Source organism: Marmota marmota, unplaced genomic scaffold (genome assembly GCF_001458135.2).
Source record: "Marmota marmota marmota unplaced genomic scaffold, marMar, whole genome shotgun sequence".
Taxonomy (NCBI): domain Eukaryota; kingdom Metazoa; phylum Chordata; class Mammalia; order Rodentia; family Sciuridae; genus Marmota; species Marmota marmota.
Window position 1 is genome coordinate 1,237,698 of NW_026000338.1, and position 10,642 is coordinate 1,248,339.

General features: G+C 37.8%; 1 protein-coding gene across 1 annotated transcript; it reads right to left on the reverse strand.

The window, feature by feature from the left end:
* Nucleotides 1–8,270: 8,270 nt before the first annotated feature.
* On the reverse strand, nt 8,271–10,632 carry Magee1 (MAGE family member E1). Its single transcript, XM_048797426.1, has 2 exons — nt 10,568–10,632; nt 8,271–10,531 (listed from the first exon to the last, which is right to left on the reverse strand). The coding sequence occupies exons 1-2, from the start codon at nt 10,607–10,609 to the stop codon at nt 8,813–8,815; spliced, it is 1,761 nt and encodes a 586-aa protein (XP_048653383.1). The 5' UTR covers nt 10,610–10,632; the 3' UTR covers nt 8,271–8,812.
* Nucleotides 10,633–10,642: the final 10 nt, after the last annotated feature.

Below are 10,642 nucleotides of genomic sequence, written 5' to 3' on the forward strand. Positions count from 1 at the left end.
TGCCTTCCACAAAGCCTTCAGGAAGGCACATGATTCAGTGCAGGTCTTTGCTGATATATAACAACAATGGCCTTTACATGCAGTTTCTAATACTTTGTTCCTCATTTTCCATCTGATACCTTGTCAAAATGACCTTTACTGTTCATATTTCTACCAGTATTGTGATCATGACCACTTAGAGATTCCAGACTTTCTCTATCATCTTCTTAGCCCTCATCAGAATCACACTTAATGCTCCACTCATGAAATCTAGGCTTTTTCTAGCCTTTTTCTCCAAATTCTTCGATTTTACCCATTTCCCAGTTCCAAAACAATATCCACATTTTCAGATATTTTTACAATAAGAGCCATTATTGCTGATACCAATTTCTGTCTTGGCAAATTTTCTGCTGCTATAACAAAATTCCACAGACTGAGTAATTTATTTTTTTTACAAATAAATTTATTTCTCACAGTTCTGGAGGCTGGGAAATCCAATATCAAGGTATTGGCAGCCTGTGAGGGCCTTCTTGCTGCATCATAACATGGCAAGGTTATCAAACACTGAGAGGGAGGATCAAGAATGCTCAAATCTCTGTTCCTCTACTTATAATGCCATTAATCCCATCTTGGTACTCCTAACCTCATGATCTCACCTAATCTTAATTACCTCCCAAAGAATCTGACCTCCAAATCCTATTAGCATATGAATTTAAGGATTAAGTTTTCAATACATAAACTTTTGGGGGACACATTCAAACTATAGCAGTATATGAAGCAATGTATATGCTAAGGAGCTTGATTAAGGCATTCCACAATATATACATGTATCAAAGCATCATATAATATCCCATAAATACATACAATTTTACAATTTAAAAATAAAAATAAGAAATTTTTAAATTGGTGCCTTTGCAGGGACTGGGGTTGTGGCTCAGCAGTAAAGCGCTCACCTAGCAAGTGTGAGGCCCTGGGTTCAATCCTCAACACCACATAGAAATAAATAAATAAATAAAGGTAAATAAATAAATTGGTGCCTTTGCAATTCAGTATGAGATATATATTTTCTTATTAAAAAAGTATATATTATATAGAAGAAATATGTGTAAACAAATAATTTTATATGTTTGTATTTATATCCATTTATACTTTCAATGTATATTCATGGGAATAAATTTTAAAATGAATAAGTAAATAAACCAAATATAATCTTATGCAATACTGCAAAAAGCATGTCAGAGAAATTTATATCTCTAAATGCACATATTGAAGAAGATAGGTTGAAAATCAATGACTCAAGCTTTAATCCGAAGAGGCTAGAAAAAAAGGTAAATTAAAAACAAAAAAAGTAGAAAGATGGAAATAATAAATAGCAGAAATGAATAAAATAGATAACAAACACACAAAACAGAATATCAAAAAAGCCAAATATTATTTCTTTTAAATAGATGATTGATGATAATATGTGATAGGAAGAAAAAATAAAGCAACAAGGAATATTATAAAGTTAATTTCAAATAGAATATCCTTACTAAGAAAAGTATGTGTGTATGTACATGTTCGTATATATACATATATGTGTATGTAGAGAAACATATATGTATATATACATATGTGTATATATACACACAGTATTATATGTATATATACATATGTACTCACATATATACAGTGTGTACATACATACATATATGTATTGAACCCAGAAGTACTTTACCACTGAGCTACACCCCAGCACTTTCTTTTTTTCTTTAAATTTTGAGACAGAATCTTGCTAAGTTGCTTAGGGCCTCACTAAGTTGCTGAGGCTAGCTTTGAATTTGCAATCCACTTGCTTCAGCCTCCCTAGTCACTGGAGGTATGGGCCACCACATCTGGCACTAAGTATATTTTTAGCAAAAGCATAAAAGACATGAATAAGTCATGTATATATCCAAGGAATTCTAGGCAATTAGAACAGCAAGTACCAGAGCCCAGAGATGGTATCATGTCTGGCTTGTTCAAGAAGTAGATTGATAAAGTGTGATGATGGGGTGTGAAATAAGAGATGAAGTGAAAAAAAAATTGTGGGTTATATCACATGGCTAAGGTTTCTTCTGTGAACAAAATAACACACTGGAGGGGGATTGAAGTCACACCTAGAAATTAAATAAATTCTTACATAATCCCTCTGGCTATTGTGTTGAGAATAAATATACTAGAGCAAAATCAGAAACAGGGATAGAAATTCTGAGGCCACTGAAATAATCCATGTGAAATATGACCATAGAAGTAATGCTGTGGTTGATGAGAAGTTATCAGATTCCAGACTTATTTTCAGGATAGAGCCATCAGAATTTGCCTACATATTGGATATTCTAATGTCCTTGAAATGAAAGAGCATTCCAGTATGAGCCCAAGCTTCCATGCTAAGCAACTGCAAGAATGAACTAATCATTTATTAAGATAAGAAAATCTATAAAGGAATAGATGCAGTTAATATCAGGAGTTCAGATTTGGGTAAGCAAGAATTTAATGTGTACCACATATGCCAGTGTAAATTTTGAGAATTCAGTTGAATATGAGAGGAATTCAAGGTGAGGACACATACTCTGAAGCTTGAGATACAAATTCAGGATTCTCCAGCATATAAAATTGGCTTTTTTAAAATCCAGGCAATAGATGGGTGAGAATGACTTCCTACAGAGAATCCAACCATTCCTAGGGAGGAAAAAAAAGCAAAAAAAAAAAAAATAGGCCCAAGGATTAATCCTGGGGCATTCCTAGAATTCTGAAAGAATGAGAGGAACCTGCAATAGGTACTGAAAAGTAGTAAACAAATAAACAGGAGGAAATCAAGAGACTGTGATATCATGAGTGCACAATGTTTCAAGGAAGGAAAAATATTAACTATATCAAAAGCCACCTATAAAGGCAATGTCTGAGAAACAATCAGTGAATTTATCAATTTAGAGGTCCCTGTACATACTGAGATGAGCAGTTATAGCTGATTGGTGGAAGAAAAACCCACTGTACTGAGTTCAGAAATAATACTAGGAGATATTAATTATATGCATTCTTTCAGGGATTTTGGCTTTTGCCGGAAAGAAGACACTGAGTTCTACTAGAAAGAGTAATCCTATAAATCTGACCACTAGAAGATAAGTGCAGTTAAATATTGAATGTCAGTAAGAACACTTCCCAGAAAAAAAGCAATAGAGGTACTACTTGTTTTTCAACTTTAGCAAGTGCCTTGATAAAATACTTAGCTACTCTGTTTTCGCTCCTTTAGTTATTGTTTTTTTCCTTCTTGTTAACCTTTTAGTTTGTACATTGTGTCTATCATCTGAGACCTAAGTGTTTCCTTGCTTTACATATTTTCTTTTTTTAAGATTAATTGACATTTATTGTCAGAAGCATATGTGGCATATTTTCATCCAAATCTAGTGACTGCCATTGACTTACCTGCTTTTTATCACTGTCAGTCTTTGAAGTACTCTAATCTAGGAAGATAGAACAAAGCTATTTCACTCAGGAAAAAAATTACACTCATCTCAAAATGACTGCTTTGATACTATCTAAATAACCCACAAACTATGACAGTTCTGCATTCCCATAATCATACTTTCTATTTCATCCACCAGTTTTGAAAGCTGTATATACCAAATTCAACTTTGGGGAAATAAAATTTTACAATTTTGATGAGTCATCATTCAAATAAGTAATCACCTGAAGAATGTAACCTGAAACTTCAGCAGTTTAGATTAAGTGGCTGTGTAATTTCTTTGACAAAAAGGGAAATATTATAGCCGGGAGTGGTGGTACATGCCTGTAATCCCAGTGGCTTGGGAGGCAGAGGCAGGAGGATTGTGAGTTCAAAGCTAGACTCAGCAACTTAGCAAGGCCCCCAAGAAAATCAGTGAGACCCTGTCTCTGAATAAAAATGAAAAGGGCTGGGGATGTAGCTCAGTGGTAAAGAGTCCCTGGGTTCAATCCTGGGTACCAAAAAAAAATAATAATAATAAAGGGAAATATTATACAGCCATTTATCAGAAAGAAGACAATAGAGTCCCACCTGTGATTCTGTTTCATGTAGCAAGAAGACACATTTGCTATGGAGTTCAGGAATTTTATGTTCCATCATAGATGAGCACTACAATTAGACAATTAATGATCTTTGCAAGGGTATAACTACACAGGTCTAGTAGTAGTGGTGGTAGTAGTATTGAACCCAAGGGTGTTTTACCACTGAGCTACATCTCCAGCCCTTTTTATTTTTTTAATTTTGAGGCAGGATCTAAGTTGCTTAGGCTGGTCTTAAACTTTTGATCCTCATGCCTCAGTCTCCTGAGTCGCTGAGATCATAGGCATGCATGCTCCACCAGCCTGGCAAATGATTATTATCTTAATGCAGAATGATTGAGGCACATTTCAACAAAATAGCACACATTCATATGATCACAAGAGCATGACCCTCCACTGAGTATGAGGAATTGTGAAACAAAAGCTTGTATCCTAATCCAAATTGATGTATTTGAACAGAGATATGTGAGAACCAAGCAAGAAGGGCAGTAAATATCTTTAATTTTATAAATAAGTTGTTGGAAGCAACGGTTTACATAAATATCCAAGTTTGGTATCAGTACAATTATGATCTTTCGGATCTATTAATGATTGCCTTAAATTGACATTACTTTCATCATAATGGTTGTTTCAGTCTCTCTGTGTGTGTGTGTGTTTCTAGGAACTAAACCCAGAGCCTTATGCATGCTAGGCAAGTACTATACCACTGAGCTACACACCCTGTCCTCATTAGTAACGGTTTTTTAATCAACTGTTTCCTTTCCTGTTAAGAGACTTGCTCAGGTAACATCTCCTGGGAACAACTTGACAAAGACATAAGTCTTTGGGATCCTTTTGGGAGTTTTCCTTCAAGAGAGTAATAGAAATTGTAAGACATGCTTATTAATTTTATAGTACTTGTTTCTAAATATTTCTATTTAGAATAAATGACTGCATATTTTAAAGATAATTTTAATTATTATTCATTTTCATTAACTTGAACAGTGTACAATATTTGCATTTTGTTTGTGCTACTGTGTGTGTTTTTTCCCTTTATGAATATCTGATTAAATGCTTTACATTCAGTAAGAGTATTTTCTGTTAAAATGTCTAAGAGAGTCACTATTTTCAAGGATTGGGTTGGTTATAAGTAAAGTAGATCTTGATTGAGCATTGTTTTTATTTTTACATAGACACATAATTATGTGTCTATAAATGGGTTTGAATTCAGTGGCAAAACAGGAAATAATTGATTCTGTTGTTTGAATCTGAAATGTCCCCCAAAGGTCCATATGTTAAAAGCCTTGTTCTCAGCCCATGGAGCTTTTTTTTTTTTTTTTTGCTGGGCAGGGGGGTGCTAAAACCACTAAAAGGTGGGGCCTAGTGAGAGGTCTTAGGTCACTGGGGGCATGCTTTTGTAGAAGATTGTGAGATACTGGTCTCTGTCTTGTCCGGGTCATGAGGTTAATAGGCTTCCTTCACCATGCAATTCCATCATGACATACTGCCTTGCCACAGACCCCAAAGCAACAGGCCAACTGTCCATGGACTGAAACCTCCAAAACTGTGAGCCAAAATAAACCCCATTTCTTTTAAATTTGATTATCTCAGGTATTTTGTTATGGTAACAGAATGTTAATTAGCACATATGAGAATGTAAATTGTTCCAAATATTTTGTACACACACAAACACACAGTTTTAACTTGCAAACACCTTATTCAACTAATCCTCTGCTAAAATAGATATTTCAATTTTATAATTATTTCAGGATAATAATTTTTTCTTTCTTTAAGTCTTGAATATTTAATCAGATATTTAATCTGTGTCCAAAATTGCCATTTCTAAGAGAAAAGCATGAAAGACTATATTTTCTACCTTGGTTGTCCTTAGAGGGATATTCTGAATATTTGTGCATATTGATCAAATTTATCTGAAATCAAGATATTTCTCAAGATTTAAATAGCAAAAAACAAACAAACAAACAAACAAAAACCTATTGAGAGACTTACTTAGGTAACATCTCCTGGGAAAAACTTGACAAAGACACAAGTCTACAAGAAACATGAAAAAAAATAAAAAACTGACATAGAACTTACGAGGTAAAAAGAAGCTCTATTATTAAAAGCCTCTTTAAAAAAAGGAAGGTTGTACCAAAAATAAAGTGACTCAGTGTTGTGGGTGCTATATTCCAGGGAGAATGATGAGAAAATATTTCACCTTTTTGAATGACAACAAAAACAGTAGGAATAATAACAACAAGAAGAAGAATTACAGAGAATGAAGGGGAAGAAAAAGAAAGCAACGACCATAGTGGATATTGTGATGTACCACCATATGCCCTTACTGTTCAGGACTGAAGTGCTCATTCCTCCAGTTCTTGAGGGTGTTGACCACTGCTGTGTTTATAGTTGAATATATTTCTCACATATTACTTGTGGCTGAAAATAACTGACTTTTCCATAGCCCCTTACCAGGAGACAGCCTGCATTCAGTGACTGGTCAGTCTAGGGATTATAAAATTGTGGCCCCTTTTTCCTAATTTGGGACAACTCTGCAAGGCCATCCCAACCTAAAAACTGCCTGTGGAATCAACTAAATTATTTGTTGTGACACTGTCACTGCTCAGCTTTTCTCTCTCTAATATTTTTGCTTCCTTTGTTTCCCCCTAGGTGCTGAATGCAAAACCAGTCCCCAGTAAAATTTTTGTCAGGAGAATATCCACTTCATAGCCTCATTCCCAGAAAAATCAACTTGCAACATCACCTCTATATTGCTAAATATATGTTAAGTCCTGGGTTTTATATGTTAACATATTTAATCCTCACAACATTAGTTGTGATTTATTTAATTTATAATTAAATAAAATTATTATGACCATTTTACAGACAAGGATCCTGAAGCACAAAGAGATTGAGTAACTTTCCTAAGGTCTCACATCTAGTAATTATCAGAGAGTCAGGGTTTATATCCAGGCACTATGACTCTAGAACACTATGCTATGCCTTTTAAACTTGATATCCCTGGAGTTTGATTTCTGAGGTGTTTTTTTCAAATGTAACAGGCTTCCTGACTTCAATTCATTTCAACTCAATTTTGTTTGAAAAATAACACTTCTTTTCATAAGAACATTAAGAAGGAACTGCTGGGGCTGGGGATGTGGCTCAAGCGGTAGCGCGCTCGCTTGTCATGCGTGCGGCCCGGGTTTGATCCTCAGCACCACATACAAACAAAGATGTTGTGTCCGCCGAGAACTAAATAAATAAATAAATAAATATTAAAAAAAAAAAAAAAAAGAAGGAACTGCTATGCTAAAATTATAGCTTCTGCCCTCCTTTAGATTTTCTGCCCCACTTTAGATTTTCAATACAAGAGTCAATGTAATTCTGTCAAAACTAAATTGTATCCTTCCATTCTTCAGATCAAAATCCTTTAATAGTTTAATAGTTTCCCATCTCAGCCATAGCAAAAACAAAATTTTTATATGGTACTAAATTTTTTAAATATATGTTGTTTTGTACTAGGCCCATCCCTACTCCTCGGTGGGAGTACACTTCCCACCCCATTGAGAACAAGCTTGGTTATGTGACTTGCTGTTGCCAATGGATTATGAGTATAATATGTATGAGCAGATGCTTTAAGAACTATCACATGGTTTCCTACTATATGGGCTACTCCTTTAGCTTGGTTACCTGATTGAAGACAAAATAAACAGAATCAAATGCAACCCATGAAGAATAGATAAAATGAGCCCAAAAATTGTTGTTGTATACCACTAGGATTTGGGGATTAAGAACTACAGTATAACTTACAGAAAGCTGATTCATATGTCTTAATGGGACAGTTTATGATATATAAAACCTCTCACCCTTTGCCCTTAAATATTTGACTTAATTTCCTATAAGCAATCATGAGGACTGAAATCCAGCTTTGAAGCAGTTTATCTCATGATTGTATTAGGGACCCAATCTTGCCCCCCTCATCCCCCACACAGCCATCATCTTCTCCAAGGACCACTCTGAACATCCCAGGGATTAAGTTAGGTATACCTCCTCTTAACTCTCATAGAATACTTGGTGCACCATAATAAAATTGCTGATTTAAGTGACCACCCCCTACACCCCAGTCCCTGAGTTTCAGAGTGATGTTATATCTTGTATATTTGTATACTTGTATAACCAAAATAATAACACTGTGCTCATTGCATGAAAGAAATTTAATAAATGTTTGTGGAATAAATAGTGCATTAGCATTATGTTTGATTTATTACACTTTTATTTTTCATTACATTTTAGTACAGCAAAGCAAATACAGGTAAACATTGGTATTCTTTACACAATAGCAGACAGAAAGGGAGGCCAGCCATAACTTAGAGTGCTTTTTCAGTTGTTGATATATTTGCTTGTTTGTTTAACATCAGAAGCTAGGTCACTTTACTGGTGAATTTTTTTCAAGCTTTCAAGGAAAAGCCTATATCTATAGCTATATGCTATATATTCTCTTCCAGATAATGCAACAAGATGGAAAGATTCCCAAAACATTTTATAACACTATCAAAACTCTTATACCAAAATACAACAGAGACAGCAAGTAGTCAATCACATTTACCCTACTGGACAATATATTAAAACAATTGAAACATTTCAAGATACCAAACAAGAACTAAATATGAAAAGACACAAATGGAACTGGAACACAAATACAAATACAATACATACCCCCCCCACCCAATACATGAGGCATAGGGCTCTAGGGCCCGGCCTTGCAAGGCCTCTCTGACTGCCACATACTCCTCTATCTGAAGTTGTGAACAAGGAATTGCCTGTGACCAGCATCAGCTCTATTGGCCTCATCTTCCATTGCCTCCCTGTACTGCTCTGGCCAGTCCTGTGGCTCCTTTCTGTGGATTCTGGCCACATAGCGCAGCGCTTTCATCTTGGAGGTTTCCAAGCGGGCTCTAGGGCCCCATACAAACTCATATTGTACTGGATCACTGTCGGGAACCCGTAAACTGTCTATGTAGCGCTGACTCAAATACCTACAGGTAATCACATGCTTTCTCCCAGCTTGAACCCCTAAGCCCCGCAGAAAGGCCCACACTGCAGACTCCCTAGCATGGTTGCCCATTATAAAGATGAAGCTCAGAACCTGCATCAAGAAGTTGTTGCCAGGCCTATTTGGACTATCTACAATCTCTTCAGTATCTTCCATTTCTCTTCGGTTGTACAGGGTATAGGAGTGGTTTCTTGGATCGAGAACCACTAGCTCTGTCCCATACACGTGGTTCAGGGTGCGAGCAGCACGATTCAGGAGGTCAGGGAATACTTTGCTGCACTCTCGGCCAATGTAGTACAGAATTCCTTTCTTTGGTATAGGCAGCTTAGTCGAATCCATCAGCAGAAATAACTGCACCAACTTCCTTGACTTGCTCTCCATTCTTGACTCAGGCCATGAATGTGGAGGATATTTTGAGGGATAGGCAGAAACATCAAAATCAGGAGATGCTACCTCTGCAGCTTCTTCAAAAAAGGGCCTCCTAAAGGGAGGGAGAGCTTGCCAACCCTCAGCATAGGCTCTAGCAGCCTCTTCTTCCAGAGCCTCATTGTATGGCTCTGGCCAGTCGGAAGGATCTTTGTTATAGATCTTAGCCATGAACTTCAGAATTTTCATCTTGCTGGTTTCTATGTGGGATCTTGGTCCCCAGAAAAATTCGTATTCCACTGGGGTACGGTCAGTTATTGGCCTGTAGTCCAAGTACCGCTGCCATACAAACTCTACAGACAGAAGTCTCTTTGGGTTCCCAAAAATGGAAAGCCTCCTCTCTCGCTGCACCCCCATCCTCCAGAGCATTTCCCAAATCTCAGCTTCCTTGGCTTGGTTGCCATTGAGGAGGATTTGTCCTAGGATCATCATCAGGAGGCCCATCTTTGGCCCATTTGGGTTCTCTTCCAGTCCTTCAAAGGGCACAGGCCCCAGCTTGTTGAGCAGGATATATGTGCGCTCTTCAGGATCAAGCTCCCTCAATTCAAATCTAAAAATGCACTCCAGGTGGGCTGCTGCTCGCCTGAGGATCTCAGGGAACTGGCTGCGATATTCTTTAACAATATATTGCCGCATTTCGGATTCCCGGATAGGGTACTTGCTCTGATCCTTCACCAGCAGAAACTGTAACAACTCAGCTACATTCTGCTCCATAGGATCCTGGGGCTTCAGGGTTAGCGCGACCTGGGTAGTGCCAAGGCCCATAATCGTAATGGAGTTGGAGTTCTCACGGTCTCTGAGGACCTGGAATTCCATGGGGCCTTCCGCACCCTTGGGGCGCTTAGAGTCCGAGGAGGACCTGGCGACGCAGGAGCTTGGCAAAGCAATAGGGCACTTGGAGGAGGTCGGGCCCACAGCAGCACCCAAGCTCAACACTGGAGCAGGGTTCGCAGAAGCAGTGAGCATACCAGAGGTGTTCGGGCCGTCAGCGGCGGCGGCCATCCCAGAGGTGCTTGGGCACTCTGCGGCAGCAGCCATCTCAGAGATACTCGGGCCCTCAGCAATGGTGGCCATCCCAGAGGTGCTCGGGGTCTCGGCGGCTGTGGCCATCCCAGAGGTGCTCGGGCCCTCGGCGGCGGCGGC

Bases quoted from the DNA above. Each gene is read 5' to 3' on its own strand.
- Magee1 (XM_048797426.1), bottom strand. From the start codon at position 10,609: ATGGCCACAGCCGCCGAGACCCCGAGCACCTCTGGGATGGCC. The intron at 10,532-10,567 runs ACCATTGCTGAG...TCTGAGATGGCT, and splicing joins CGAGCACCTCTGGGATGGCC to GCTGCCGCAGAGTGCCCAAG.